Source organism: Hevea brasiliensis, chromosome 4 (assembly GCF_030052815.1).
Source record: "Hevea brasiliensis isolate MT/VB/25A 57/8 chromosome 4, ASM3005281v1, whole genome shotgun sequence".
Lineage (NCBI taxonomy): Eukaryota > Viridiplantae > Streptophyta > Magnoliopsida > Malpighiales > Euphorbiaceae > Hevea > Hevea brasiliensis.
In genome coordinates, this window is record NC_079496.1 from 11,684,550 (window position 1) to 11,700,441 (window position 15,892).

The following is a 15,892-nucleotide window of genomic DNA, read 5'->3' on the forward strand; positions in this document are numbered from 1 at the left end:
ATTTTATGAATTAATCCATGTTTTTATTAAGTAAAGAGGACAAGTGAGTCTACATTTTTTTCTTCTTACTCTGTAATTTATTTGCGTAAATTCATAACTTCCTTATTTTATTTGTGCAAGTACTTCACATTTTTTGAACATGAAGGGATTTTTTTTTTCAAAAGATCATTGTAAATTAATAATAATAATAATAATAATAATAATAATAATAATAATAAATCATATAAGCAAGAAATTGAAAAAGAACATACAAGTTAAAATTTATGAACAAAAGATAGCAAAAACCAGAGATAAATTTGAGAATTTTCATTTGGACTTTTACTCATTTTCAAAGATTTATTTCTTTGTATGATATTAATAAAAAAAATAACAAATATAAGGAGATGATAATAATAACTCTGTTTTTTTTTATCACTATAATTATTATCTATTGAAATTCGAATTCAAAATCTCATGGTATTAAAGTAAGATAATTTTGATAGACCTGACCACCAAGTCGGTTTTGATTTAAATTAGCTTGAAGGCTCATGTCTAAATTAAAATTCATTAATAAAATCTTTAATAATATGTAGGAGTGATTTTAATATTAACTAAATTAAAATTTAAAGAAACAATATTTTTTTCTTCAAAATTACCGTGCAGTGAATTATTTTAATTTTAAATTACAAAATAATTAATTATAGTTTTATTAATTGGTTAAAATTAGAATTTTTATTTTATTTGATTGGTTAAAATTAAGCTTACAATTATTAACCTATACTCTCACTGTAATTTTGTTAAATAGTTAAAATTATTGAAGTATATATATATATATATATATATATATATATATCAAAATTATCAAAATTAAAACTATCAAATTAGATTGCACTTGTTAGGTGATTACTAAGTGCTATTTTTTTTTTTTATATAAAATTTATTTGATTAAACATAGATAGTAAGAAAAAAAATGATATCATCTTATAATTCTTGATATGTAACACATTCACTGATTTTATTTTTTATATAAAAGCAAATTATTATATGAGAAAAGTGTGTATATATATATATATATATCGAAGAAGAAAAAGCCATAAATAAACAACCTAAGAGCCAGGAAACGATCTGATCAGCATGGTGATAACATTAGTTTAGCTAATATCCATGGGAGACAAGTTAGGACACGCCTCTCTAGACCTTATTCACATACAAACTTTCATACGTAAAGGCTACGTAAAAGAACTCTGGTTTAGGTCATCATGAAACATACTAAATAACTTCCACTGTGCACACGGAAGGAGGTTGTTCATCTAGTTTCTAACTTCTGCTTCCACTTTTGCCACCTTGTCCTGGGTGCCCACGCTGACTGCCTTCCCATCATGTCCGTGGCCATGGCCATGGCCGTGCCAGTGTCCGTGGCTATGCCATGTCCATGCCTGTACCAATTATCATGTCCATGCTTATGGCTGTGTCCATGCCCTTCTTTGTGTCCGTGCCCATGTTCATGTTCATGTCCATGTCCATGGCTGTGCTTGTGGTAATGTCCATGATTGTGTCCGTATTCGTGTCCGTGTCCATGGCCATGGCTGTGCCTATGCTCATGCCAGTGCTTGTGTTCATGCCCATGTCCATGCCCAGTGCTATGGAAGTGATTGATATCAGCTTGTTTAGTTTCCTCTACAAATTGAACAAAATATATAGGGTTAGTACGTAGTTGTAATGTATATTTGCATTAATTTATGCATATTTGGACATATGCATGAAACAGCAAAGAGGATATAAAACATGTCATTGCATGTCTGTCTTGGATATGGCTTATATTTATAGAATATATATATATATATATATATATATAGAGAGAGAGAGAGAGAGAGAGAGAGAGAGAGCATCCATTAGCTAATTGTGATTAATAGACTAGTAATAGTAGAAACAAGATATCTAAATTTGGTAAAGGAAGTTAAAAACTCACTAGTTTGAACTCCCTTCTGGGCAAGTTCACCAGCTGAGATATCAGAGGAGACGAGAATAACTACAGCAACAGCAAGGCCAAGAAGAAAGAAAGTCTTTGAGCAAGCCATTTTCCTTCGTAACACTGAGGAAATTAATATAAAGACGACTATACGAGTAGGAAGAGAATAGGAGGAGAGAGTAGTTTGCTCGAGTTCTGGAGGATCAAATGGAGCTTGGGGCTCCTCTATTTATAGAATTTTTTCAGGGAGAGGAAGAGTGAGCTACGTTTGGAGTATATTATTAATTAATTTGTAACCAAAAAATAAAAAAGGGTTAGATTAATTAAATTTAGAAGATTCTTTTTTTTTTAAAAAAAAGAATATATTAATGCTAAATTAGGAAGTGGGTCCACAAAATTTGTTTGGTTCTGATGATTTCATCTGTGTGCAAAGCTTTTGAATTAATGGAGTCAGGATTAAAGATTTAGATTAAGAGAAGACAACACATTTTGTTTAAAAACATTTATTTAGATAAGGGCAGTTGTGAATTGTGGCAAATTGTTTAAAAATATGGATGTCATCCACATTTTGCAATTTTCTTTTTATTTATTTCAATCAACATTTCTCAAAAATTAAAGCTCTAGACTTATGATTCCTTGCAGTGTTAACTTAAATATGAAAATGTAGAGTTATGATTTCATCAACTTTCTCAGCAGTTCTATGTCTTAAAATTCAAGTCCAAAAATTCTAGAGATTTAATCCCTAAATCAAAATGAGTTTTTGGAATTTAGGAAATATATAGAAAGAAGGTTAGAGGGTTGAAAATTCTGACTAGTTATAGTTGAATTTAATATGTATGGATATAGTATAAAGCTGGTTATAGTATTACTCTTTATTATTATTATTATTATTATTTAAATGTATTATTATTTTTATGAAAAATAGACTCAAATTTAGAATTGTAGATCACTATGTTTAGTTTTTATATAATCTTTAGATAAATAGTATCGATTTTTTGCTATAGTTCTTCCATATGTGGTAGTTCCTAGATTTTGGCTCTTCTTCCTTTACCGTCTTTTCTACCATTTCTTTGTTCTTACTCTTTCCATCGTTCTTTTTCGTGGGTGTATTCTCATGCTAAAGTTAGGAATAGTATTTAAGTAGAACCTTCTAATAAAAATGATTTTAGAATTTAAACTTATCTAAAGAAGAGCTTAAATTTATATTATACTTTACTTGTAATTATGAAGAAAAATACTTGTGTAAATTAAATGTATATTTCAACCCAATAAATAATACATAAAATAAAAATAAGTGGAACAATTAATTCATCTAAAGTTATGGTAGATTCCATTTAATTTTTTTCAAAGGATGGTTAATTAGGGAATTAGAGAAGGACTAAATGATGATGATGATGATGATGATGTCTCCGAGCTTTGCAATTTTCAAGCATCACCGCTTGTCCAATACTTAACTCGACTAATTACGTACTAATTAATGAGCTCCATGCATACTAAATTACTAATTGGCCTTTCTCTAGAAGAGATTCTGGCTAGCTCCACCCCACTACAAGTTAATAGGTTGAATACTTGAATCATTATTTAGTTTCAATTTTATTTTTGTCAATATATATATATATATATATATATATTAATAGTTCGTAATAATTTTAATTAAAATTTTAATTACATTCTAATAACATATTCTCCTGTTTAGAAATTAAAAATTTTGTAAGAATTTAATTTTAACTGATTTTTTTTATTAAATATATAAGTATTTAATTTTATTTTTTTCATGCAAAATGAAACCATTAATTCAATTTGTCAATGAAAACTGAAAAGAGATTTGGCACCTGGTGCTGGGGTTTAAAATTTACTAGGAGAAATTACTATTTAATATTTTTATTTTAATAAAATTAATTATTTTATTTTTTATTTAGAAAAATATATTAATTAATTTATGTTATTTTTAGTTCCTCCTATCATTAAGCGTTTGTATTTCAACCAATACAAATTTAAATAATACAATTATATAATTCTTTTATTTTTAAATCTTTAATTATTTAGTCTCTGTAATGATAATTTATCTTTCTTTAGAATATATTAACTAACAAAAAAACTTGATTTAAACCCGATTAGGGGACTAAAAAGTAACTAAACAAAAATATAGGCAAATTAATATATTTTTTAAAATAAGATAATTAAATAATTAATTTTATTAAAATAAAATAATTAAATAATAATTTTATCTATTTATTATTCATCTATCTCACAAAAATAACTTTTATTTATTTATTTTGAATTATAAAATAGTAATTTATTTTTAAATTTATTAACATGCCCTCATTTAATGTGTTGAAAAAATAAAATTCATTAATTTTAAGAAAAATTTAGTAATAATCGATCCGTTTCATAAATATAGACTTATTTTTTTTATTTGTTTTAAATTATAAATTAATTTTTTTAAAATAATAATTTATTTATTAATTTATTAATATGCCCTTATTAAAAAACTAAAGTCTATTAGTTATATAAGTTACTTATTTTTTAATATAACAACATGTATAAAGATATATTAGAACAAGATTAGATAAATTTATTATTTTAATTATATTTAATTTTTAACAGAGCGAGTGGAGGAAATGTTAATAAAAATAAATAAATAAAATATATTACTAATTTTTTTTTAAAACATGTAAAAATAAAAGAATATATATATATATATATATATGTGTGTGTATGTGTGTGTACTGATTTAACTATTCAAATGAAAAGGGTTACATGGGCCTGAATAAGTTTGGGCCCTATATTCACGAAAATGGATCTTGCAGCAGCGAACCGAAACCTAAACCACGGGAAAACTTCAAATTCCAAGCAAGGTCCCTTTATTGTCCTTTTCTCCTGCAGTTTCTCGCCAACCAAACAGATTGTCTTTTTTGATCGTTCCTTTTGGCCAATTTTGTTTTCCTTCCTTTGCGATCCAACATCTTTTTTGTTTTTTTTGTATTTGTTTGTTGAATCTTGATAAATTAAACCCCACCCTTCTTTTTTCTATTCATTGCAGAAATCTGAGATCGAATTAGGAAATCGAGATGGGGTTTTTGGTAATAACTTTAATTTTTGTAGTGATCGGAATAATCGCGTCGCTCTGTACCAGAATCTGTTGCAATAGAGGCCCCTCTGCTAATTTGTAGGCTTCTTTGCCTCAATTATGCTTCTTTCTGTTTGTTTAATTACTGAAATTATTGTGGTTAATGTAATGGCTGCTCCATTTTGTTATTAAGGCATTGTGTGTGTAAAATTTTGCTTCTTTACATTATTTTTGTATGCTTTGCCTTCTCGTAGAGTATAATTAGAGGTAGTGTTCTGTTAAGTAATTTTTTTTTTATAGCGTCTCTGGTTTTGGATTTTCGCTATTTGGGTCAGAAGAAAAGAGATGCAATTTTTTATGCATAAATTCATGTAAAAGATGGATGGAGCAGATTGGAACAATTGAATTTGACTAGGGACAAATTGCATCTGAATTCTAATATTTGTGAATGCTTGATCTCATTGCTATGGATTCATTCTCTATATCTGTACTAATGTGCACGTTTTATATGCCTAGTGATAGATTTATGTGATGCATATGCACTCATTGGATGCTCGGATTTTGCAAGTTAGTTTTCAGATGCTTGTGTTTATCTGGTTGCTTTAATTGGCTATTAGTGAATATTAGGCATATGCTTTAGTTTTTTCCTTTGCATTTCCTCTGCGTTATTACCTTACTATCTTTTATTCTTGTGCAATATGTCTTACCTAGGCATTTTGGTGCAGGTTCCATTTGACATTGGTTATAACAGCAACAGTCTGTTGTTGGATGATGTAAGTTTGTGGAACACAACATTTCCGCCTTCTGTATTTTCATGAGTGAACGTCTATACTATAGATACATATTTAGTGTTTTGCATCTGTAATAAAAGTGAAAATACTGGGGGAAAGGAAGGTATGTCATCAAGATGTTGTGTCATTTACTGAATATGTATCAAGTGCTAGCTCTGCTTGAGTTTTCTCCTAAGTTTATTCAGAAAACTGTCGGTGCCTGAGATTTTAATACGTATCATGAACTGCTAAGAAAATTGTTAACTTCTAGAGAGAGAGAGAGAGAGAGAGAGAGAGAGAGAGAGACTTTTTTTTTCATTAAACTTGTTATTGATTTTAAACAAACTTTATTGTTTTCTGTCCTAATGACGATGGCAACTGCCAACTTGCATTGATGGCGCATTGCACCATGTTTACATGAACACATTTTCCGCAAGGAAACTACTGTCTTTTGGTTTTCAGACTTCAGTGATATGAAGAAAGAGGCCCTATTTACCTGTTACATTGTAAAATAGTAAGAGTGTGGTAGTTTACATGCTTTTCTCGAAAGATAATATTGAGGAATAGGTTGATAGTACAGATGATAAAGCTTTGAGTTGCCTTTAAAATCAGTTATATTTACACTTTTTTTCTAACCTTTTCATGGGTTGGACTACTTACTACATTTGCAAATTTACATTTGATGAATCAGCTCCTGCTTTGTTTGTAATAATTTTGGTCCATAACATAACCGCTTAGAGTAAACAATTATTCTGGAGCACAGCTTTTTCTGATATTGGATACAAGTTTATGCTATTTCTTTTGGGTTCAGTACTAAAATAAAAATTCATAACCTTGCATGTATTTCTTTTTTTTTTCACGGTTACTATATTGCTCTTTTTATTTGTTAGGTGGGCTATTGTATATCTTGCACAGATGAAACCACTTATTGTTCCAATTTTAAATGAAGGAGAGTGAAGTTGTTCCCGGAAAAGCATAGTAGGACCATATCGATAAAGCAGGAAATGTCTCGTGCATTGGTTGCCAGAGAATATCTAAGTAGGACTTATGGATGATTCAATATCTTCTCATTTTGGGTCTTTTGTGTAATATTTATCAGTGTGAACTTTGAATTGATTTTAGTTTGGTGGTTCACTTTACCTGCTTTTGTTGACCTCTCATTCAAATTTTAATACATTGAGCAGTGAGAGCACAAATATGTAATTGGATTTGCAGAAGAATATATTGATTTTAGTCTTATGAAGAATTTAAGGATTATTATAGTCTGGTAATTTGTAAAATTGCAACCCTGATGTAGTTGACAGGTTCATGAATTTGACAGTCTTGTGTGGCTATTGAATATTGCTCATATGCAACGATGGTCATAGGCTTAGTGATGAAGCATCAGAAATATCATTAGTCCTATGACCATCGCTCATACAATGGTGTCCTTGTCTTACTCTTCCTCCTCCTAGCTGAAATCATATTCAAGTTGCCTTCGGGTGTCACCGCCCCTTATGTACACCTCTCTCTCTCTCTCTCTCTCTCTCTCTCTAGTTTATACATGTATGCATATGTATAGTTCTGTGTGAAATAGTTCTAGTGTCGTGTTTTCTTTCTTTAGGTTCGTCGTTCCTTGCAATTGTGAAAATTGTAAATTGATAAAGGTGAAATAGAATCTTCTTGTTGGCTTTTACATTGATAATTAAAGGTTAGATTTGTTAAGTTAGTGCATTTAGTGGGGATACTGTTGCATTGCCAATTTAGATTGTGGACTTATTCAAAATTTTCTTTTGTTTCACTAAAGTAGTGTCGTGTCGGGTGCCTTGAATTAATCAAGTCTTGTTGCTCCTTTTCTTTTATTCTGAAATTCGGACAAGATTTTCAAGAGAACCAGTTCTAAAAGAATAAAAATTTTAAACATTCTTGTTATGTATCTGCATGGTTCTTAAGTGCTGAAACCACATGGGATCTTTTGGGGTCTTACATTGATTGTGTAGTATGTGTGAGTATAGATTATATGGAATAAAGACTTTGTTAAAATTGTTATGATTTTAACAGTGGTCTATTCTCATCACTAACTTGTATATGCATGTGTTTTATTTCTTATAAATGAAAAAGGTAAAAAGCCGAAAGGAGGGTCCTTGTGCGTGAGCCTTAACTCAACTCAATTAAATCTTTATCTAAAAAATTTGGGGTCGGCTATATGTGTGACATCCTTAATTTTTAAATTATTTATTTTATGGATAAATATTAATATTTTATTTTATTAAAAATTTTAGAAAATTATTTGAAATTTTTCGAATTTTAGAAATCGGGTTTGATTTTTTAAAATTAATAAATTTTGTTAATTTTTACAAATTAATTTAAAGATCACGTAGCAAAATTAAAAATATATTTAGACTCTATAAATTTTTTTGAGTTTTCTGAAATTTTTTCAAAATTTTTGGGTATTCTGAATCGGACCGATCGAATCGAATCGGACCGATCGAATCGAATCGGACCGATTGAATCGGATCGGTCTTCTTCTTTTTCTTTTGCCCTCTCCCTCGTGCGCCAGACCTCCTCTCTTCCCTCTCCTTTTTCTCTCTCCTCCCTCCTCCCCTCGCTGGCCAGCTACCACCTAGCCTTTCCTGGTTACCGACGCACCTCCAGGACGCTTACCAGCCGCCGGTTGATGCCCCAGCTGGCCGAAAAATCGCGCCAAAGCTCCCCCTGCGCGTGCGTGCCGTTTCGACTTCGAAGGCCAATTTCGGCCGATCGGGCCATCAATTGGATCGGGTCTTGTCCCGAAACTCATCTACACCTCAAAAGCTTGTCATAGACACTAAGAACACAAAAATTCATCAAGCGGTTTGACCAATTTTTGCTTAGAAAGTTTTATCCTATTTTGATTTTTGGGCTAAATTTCTCGCAATCCGATAGTACCGGAGTGTTCCCCTCGACGAGAGCTTCGCGGAAATACCCATTTCAAAATTTTCATATACCGTTTTCTGGTGGGTCCTACGGAACTTCACAGTATTTTTTCGGGTGTTAAATGAGCTTAATAAATTTCATAAAAAAATTATGTACTAACTCCCGTGTTATGGGCTTCACGTAGATACATTCAATTCGCGGAAATTCGACTGTTGATTCGGTCTGCATTTTCGGGCCAGATAGACAGGCGGCTGAAGTACTTCAGAATCGGGTCAAGATTATAGGCTACTCCACTGTTTTCAGACGTCCCGGATACGTTTCCAGTATCAAAATTGGCATAAGTAAGCCCGAACTCTAAATTTCCTTAACTATTTAGTTTCGGGTTTAGATTAAAAATCTATGAAATATTCGTGGATAGTTAGAAAATTATAATTCATTTTATATTGGCTTAGTAATATTGTTAAAGACCGCAAGGCAAAAATTTAGAATTTTAGAGCTCATTTGGATAGTTTTTGTAAAAGTGTTAATTATAGGGACTAAACTATGATTTTTCAAAATTATGGTTGTTGACTGTTGGATGAGCCTAGGAGGGGCCATGTGATGTGATTGAGATATGGTTGTGTGACTTGTGGATATAGAAGTGTATTTTGAGCCCTTTTGCATGATGAGTAGGTCCTAGGTATAGGGAAAACTCTGTTGGATTTTCGGTATAACTTAGAGTGTTTTTGGTTCTTTGTAAGCTTGTATTGAGTCATTTATATTAAACAATTGTAATGTAATTGTCAGGTGAGCCGGAACAGCTTTTATCCTCTGTCCAGCTACCACAGTGACCTCGGTTTATGTCTGTGAGTAAAATATTGATTTTAATTATAATTTCAATATTATTATATATTCAAACATACTTATGCATCACTTATAAATATATATTTATGTAGTTAAATACTAAGCACATTTTATATTGGATCTTTATTTGATGAAATGCAATAGATGTTATTTTATGGTAATTTGGAGCAGTGTGCGTCTGTTGGCGTGCGTGTGGTGTGTGATATTGTATGTGAACAGGACAGGTAGACGCGACTGGAGCTTGACTCGCTGGGACCCGATCCTTTTATGGATAAGTCAGGGTAGGCACGACTCGAGATGATCTTACTGGCCCCCGCATTTGGACTATTAAGAGAAAGTCCGGCTTGAGATGTACTCGCTGGCTGTCATGACCCAAAATTCTGTGTCGCGAACGGCACATAATTTAAGTATTTTTAAATCATGCAAGTCTTATCAAAGTATCTTGAAAAAATATATTATCACTTACTAATCCCAAAAAATAGATAACATCCAAATAAACAAAACACTAAATAAATAATATAAATATCCTATAAGTAAAATACGGAGTCTCTACAGATTTTAAAAAAAACTTAAACTATTCAATAAATTAAACCAATTATTAGCCCGAGGGAATATGAATTCTGGCATACCATGAGAAAAAATAAAAGATTGTCCCTCTCTAGAAAATAGACTGAATATTTGGATCAGCTGCAGAATTCTACTGATCTGAAATAGATAACAGACAGAGAAAACGTGGTTTAAGCTAATGCTCAGTGAATGATAATTATAGCACACAACGGAACAGGAACAGGCAGACGCTTGATTAATTTCGCAATAAATTTTCTATACAATAAAATAATGCTCATGCTATCAAAATCGTTAATAAAATAATTTCATAAAATATATAAATAAAAGAAATTCATTCAATAAAATTTTATGATACAGTACACCAGGGTGATGATACCCCACATCATCAAAGGTCAGATGGTAAGCGCGCTACCAGATATTAGATACCTTCCTCCTCCTTTACAAATATCAGTGCATATGATACTAATGCAAACCTTAAATTGCAATGATGCATGACTCAACAATGAAACCTAATACCGTGATAGTCCACATGGTGGGGTCAGATAATAGATACAGATACTAGGCACATGTACCAATTCAAAACAGAAAATCAATTTGTACAAATCAATCAAAATCAACAAAAAAATTTCAGATAGCAAATAAAAACTAATAATACAATTCCAACATTTAATTTCAATAATTTCAGAGAGTCAATAAGATCAAATCAATTTCAAATAAATTCAGTGTAACACATTAGTAAATTTCATAGTCAGATATCAATCAATATAAAGACATTAAAAACCTATTCCCGAAATCCTAATGGCTCTAATGCAGAGATAATTGATAAAATCAATTATTTAATTAAAATTGAAATAAAATTAAGGAAAGAAAATAAAATCAAATTCACCTGTTGTTGAACAAAGAACAATAATTTTTACCTTGAAAACAGAATCGAAGATGATGAATAGAGAAGTAAAAATTTAGTGATTCTTTGCGCACATCAGATTATAAATCGTAAATTTATACACACACACACACACACACACACACACATAGAGCAATAAATAAAAGATGATGAAAATACCTGTTGAGAGTATTTGGTATAAAATGAGGTGATAAACAAGTTTTGAGAGAAAAGTTTAGCATAAAGAGATTATTAGGGTATATATATTTCAAGAGTTTTATTAGGTGTAGAATGGGATAAGAGTTATTGTTGAACTGGGTTGTTCAGATTACTGATATATATTTAATTTCAAAAATAATATATATATATATAATAAATAAGCAGGCCATCCAATAAAATATTTCTCTTTTTTTTTTAAGATAAATATATTAAATTATTGTTAGCTAATTAAAATAAATAAATAGATGAAATATTGGGTTTCTACATACTTTCCCCCTTAAAAGAAATTCAGTCCTTGAATTTAAACAAACAAAATTCTAACCTAAAGAATCAAATAATTGAGGATATTTGACTCGCATTTTAGATTTTGCCTCCCATGTGGCCTTACTACTTGAGTGATTATGCTACAAGACTTTGATCAACGCCACTTCCTTAGACTGGAGTTTTCTAATTTATCGATCTAAAATCTTTACTGGTTGCTCCTCATATGACATATCATCTCTAAATTGTATAGTTTGTGGTTGCAAAATATGAGATGGATCTAGTACATACTTCCTAAGCATAGAAATATGGAAAACTGGATGTACATGTGCAAAACCAGGTGGAAGGGCTAAACAGTAAGCAACTGCTCCAATTCTCTCCAAAATTTCAAATGGACCAACAAAAAGAGGGCTAAGCTTCCCTTTCTTCCCAAACCTCATAATTCATTTCATAGAAGAAACTCTCAGAAATACATGATCACCAACCATAAACTCTAAATCATCACGCTTAAGGTCAGCATAACTTCTCTGTCGACTATGAGCAGTTAAAAGTCTATTATGAATCAACTGTACCCTCTCTGAAGTTAACTGTATCAACTCTGGTCTAGTAAGCCTTCTTTCTCCAACTTCATCCCAACAAATCGGTGACCTACACCTTTGACCATATAATGCCTCGTATGGAGCCATCTCTATACTTGCCTGATAACTGTTATTATAAGCAAACTCTACTAAAGGCAAATGATGATCCGAACAGCCACCAAAATCCATAACACATACCACGAAGCATGTCCTCCAATGTTTGTATAGTCCTTTCTGATTGTTCATCTGTTTGAGGGTAAAAAGTAGTACTAAAGTCTACTCGTGTTCCCAAAGCTTCTTAGAATTTCTTCCAAAATCAAGAAGTAAATTGAGTAACACGATCAGAGACAATGGAAACTGGAACACCATGAAGACTAATAATCTTGTCTATATACAACTGGGCAAGTTTAGCAAAGTCATATGTAGTCTCTGCAGAAAGGAAATGAGTAGATTTTGTCAATCTGTCCACTATCACCCAAATTGCATTGTAACCACCTCGTGTACTAGGTAAACCCATAACAAAGTCCATAGCAATGTGCTCCCACTTTTACTCAGGAATAGGCATTGGCTGAAGTAACCCAGATGGTCTCTGATGTTCTGCTTTAACCTGTTGACAAGTCAAACATTTAGCAACAAAGTCTGCAACATCCCTCTTCATGCCACCCCATCAATAACGCTCCCTTAAATCACGGTACATCTTAGTTGAACCTGGGTGTACTGTGTAAGCAGAATGGTGTGCCTCCTCCATGATTTCTCTTCTCAACTCATCAACACTAGGGACACAAAGTCTTGCACCATAACGAAGAACTCCATCATCATCTAAATGAATGCTTGAGCTTGGCCTTGATAGATACTATCTATAATCTTACACAACTAAGAATCTCTCTTCTGAGCAGCCTTAATTCGATCAATCAAGATAGGCCTAACTCGAAAATGTGCTAAGAATGATCCAGCTATGATTTCAAACTCTACTCCCTGATCTAATAACTCATATAATTCACCAATCAGAAGCCTCCTCTTAGTAGATATATGGGCTAAACTACCAGAAGACTTCTTGCTTAGAGCATCAGCCACCACATTAGCTTTTCCTGGGTATACTATATGGTGCAATCATAATCCTTCAACAATTCTATCCATCTCCTTTGCCTAAGATTAAGATCACATTCGTCAAAGATGTATTTGAGACTTTTGTGGTCAGTGAAGATTTCACAAGTCTCACCATATAGATAGTGCCTCTAGATTTTCAAAGCAAAAATTACTGCAGTAATTTCCAAATCATGAGTTGGATAATTCTGCTCGTGCCTTTTCAATTGACGAGAAGCATATGCAATAACCCATCCATGCTGCATTAGAACACATCTTAAACCAATCCTAGAAGCATCATAATACGCTGCATAACCCCCTGATCCAAACGAAAGGGCTAACACTGATGCTGAAGTTAAATGAGTCTTAAGCTCCTGAAAACTTTTTTCACAAGCCTCAGACCACTGAAATTTCACATTCTTCTCTGTCAACTTAGTTAAAGGTGCTGCAATACGAGAAAAGTCTTAAACAAACTGTTTATAATACCCTGTTAAACCCAAGAAACTACAAATCTCTAACACAGTTATGGGTCTAGGCTAATGAAGCACTTCCTCAACTTTCTTCTTATCAACACACACCCCATCCTTAGACACTGTATGGCCTAGTAAAGCCACACTATCTAACCAAAACTCACATTTGGAGAACTTGGCATATAGCTTGTGTTCCCGTAAGGTCTGAAGGACAATTTTCAAATATTGCCCATGCTCCTCTTTACTCTTTGAGTACACTAGAATGTCATCGATGAACGCTATAACAAATTGATCTAAGAAAGGCTTGAAAACTTTATTCATGAGATCCATAAAAGCGGCTGGAGCATTGGTAAGACCAAAAGGCATTACAAGAAATTCATAGTGTTCATACTTAGTCCTAAAGGCAGTCTTAAGTATGTCTTCTTTCTTGACCCTCAATAGATGATACCTAGATCGAAGATCAATCTTGGAAAAATACTTTGCACCTTGAAGTTGGTCAAAAAGATCATCTATGCGTGAAAAAGGATACTTATTATGCACAGTCACCTTATTTAATTGCCTATAATCAATTCACATTCTCAAAGACCCATCCTTCTTTCGCACAAATAACATAGGAGCACCTCATGGAGAAACACTAGGGTGAATAAACCACTTATCTGGTAGGTCCTGTAGCTGCTCCTTCAATTCCTTAAGTTCTGCACGTGCCATACGATAAGGTGGCATAGATATGGACTCAGTTCTAGGAATTAAGTCTATACCAAACTCTACCTCTCGCTCCGGGGGTAAACCTGATAAATCTTCTAGAAACACATCAGAAAACTCCTTAACCACTGCAACATTCTCCAAACTAGCACTTTCTGCCTGAACATCTCTAACATAAGCTAGATACCCCTTACACCTCTTTCGCAATAATCGGCTAGCACTCACTATTGAGATAAGATTACTAGAGGCTATACTGCGATCTTCTTGAAATTGAAATTCTGCCCCCCCAGGAATTTGAAAGAGTACAACTTTATTATGATAATCCAATGAAACGTGATAAGTGGCTAACAAATCCATGCCGAAAATCATATCAAACTCAAACATATCCAAAGAAACAATATATGCAGCTAATTCCCTATCTCCAATGTGAACTATACATCCCCTATACACCATATCAGTGTCTATTGCATTCCCCATAGGTGTTGATACAGATAAAGGATACTCTAACAAAGTAGGTGGTGTACTAATCTCATGAAAAAGTATGGAGAAATAAAGAAATGAGTGGAACCGAGATCAAACAATACTATAGCATCAAATGAACAAATAGAAAGTATACCTGTCACTACTGCATTAGATGCCTGAGCATCCTGCTGAGTTAAAGCAAAAACCCTAGCTTGACCTCTACCACCAGATGTCTGTCCCTGAGTTTGAGCGGATCCTCTACCACCAGAACCTCTACCACCCTGACCACGACCCTGATTTCTACCACTATACTATGAAACTGGCTGAACCTGAGAGGGAGTAGAATGTACTGCCTGACCAGCACCCTGAGTTATCCCACTAGTAGGACAGTCTTGTCTACGATGTCCCAACTGTCCACAACCAAAGCATGCTCTAGTAACCCAATGACAAGTGCCCTTATGTAGCTTACCACAATGCTGATAAGGAGGGGAAACAGGCCTAGTGCTAATCTGACTATACCGAGCATTCCCTGCATGAGTCCTCTGCTCATGTCCCTGACCAACTCTAAATTGATGTGTCCTATTGTCAACTGTAGACTAAGAACTCTACTTATTACCCTGATAAGAGTCCTGATGACTCTGTCCTCTGTTAAACTGATTACCCTGACCATCTTTCTTTAACAGCTTATGCTGCTCACGAGCCCAACGTTCATCATCATGCATCTCCATCTGTCTAGCCCGATCAACCACCTCCTCATATTTAGGTAGTCGTAAAGGAGCTACACAATCAATTAGCTTGTCTCGTAAGCCCATTTCAAACCTGCGAGCCTTCTTCTCCTCATTTGGAATCAAGTGTTTATCAAAGCGAGATAATTTGGTAAACTTCATCTCATATTCTACAACTGTCATATTGCCTTGCTTCAAGGTTTCAAACTCCAAAGCCTTATCCTCTTGAACATTAAGTGGGAGAAATCGCTCTAAAAAAGAGAGTGAAACTTAAGCCAAAGGATAGAACCTTCGGGTTACCCATTCTTCTTAGAGAGATACCACTCATGAGCAACTCCCTTAAGCTGATTTCCTGCCAACATCACCATCCTAGCACTACTGTAACCCATAGTGTTATAACACCTCTCCATATCATC

General features: G+C 33.0%; 1 protein-coding gene across 1 annotated transcript; it reads left to right on the top strand.

The window, feature by feature from the left end:
* The first annotated feature begins 4,794 nt into the window (after positions 1-4,794).
* Positions 4,795-7,034, top strand: LOC110670019 (V-type proton ATPase subunit e1). The gene is made up of 3 exons (XM_021831942.2): positions 4,795-5,117; positions 5,744-5,791; positions 6,679-7,034. The coding sequence occupies exons 1-3, from the start codon at positions 5,020-5,022 to the stop codon at positions 6,743-6,745; spliced, it is 213 nt and encodes a 70-aa protein (XP_021687634.1). The 5' UTR covers positions 4,795-5,019; the 3' UTR covers positions 6,746-7,034.
* The last annotated feature ends 8,858 nt before the right edge of the window (positions 7,035-15,892 follow it).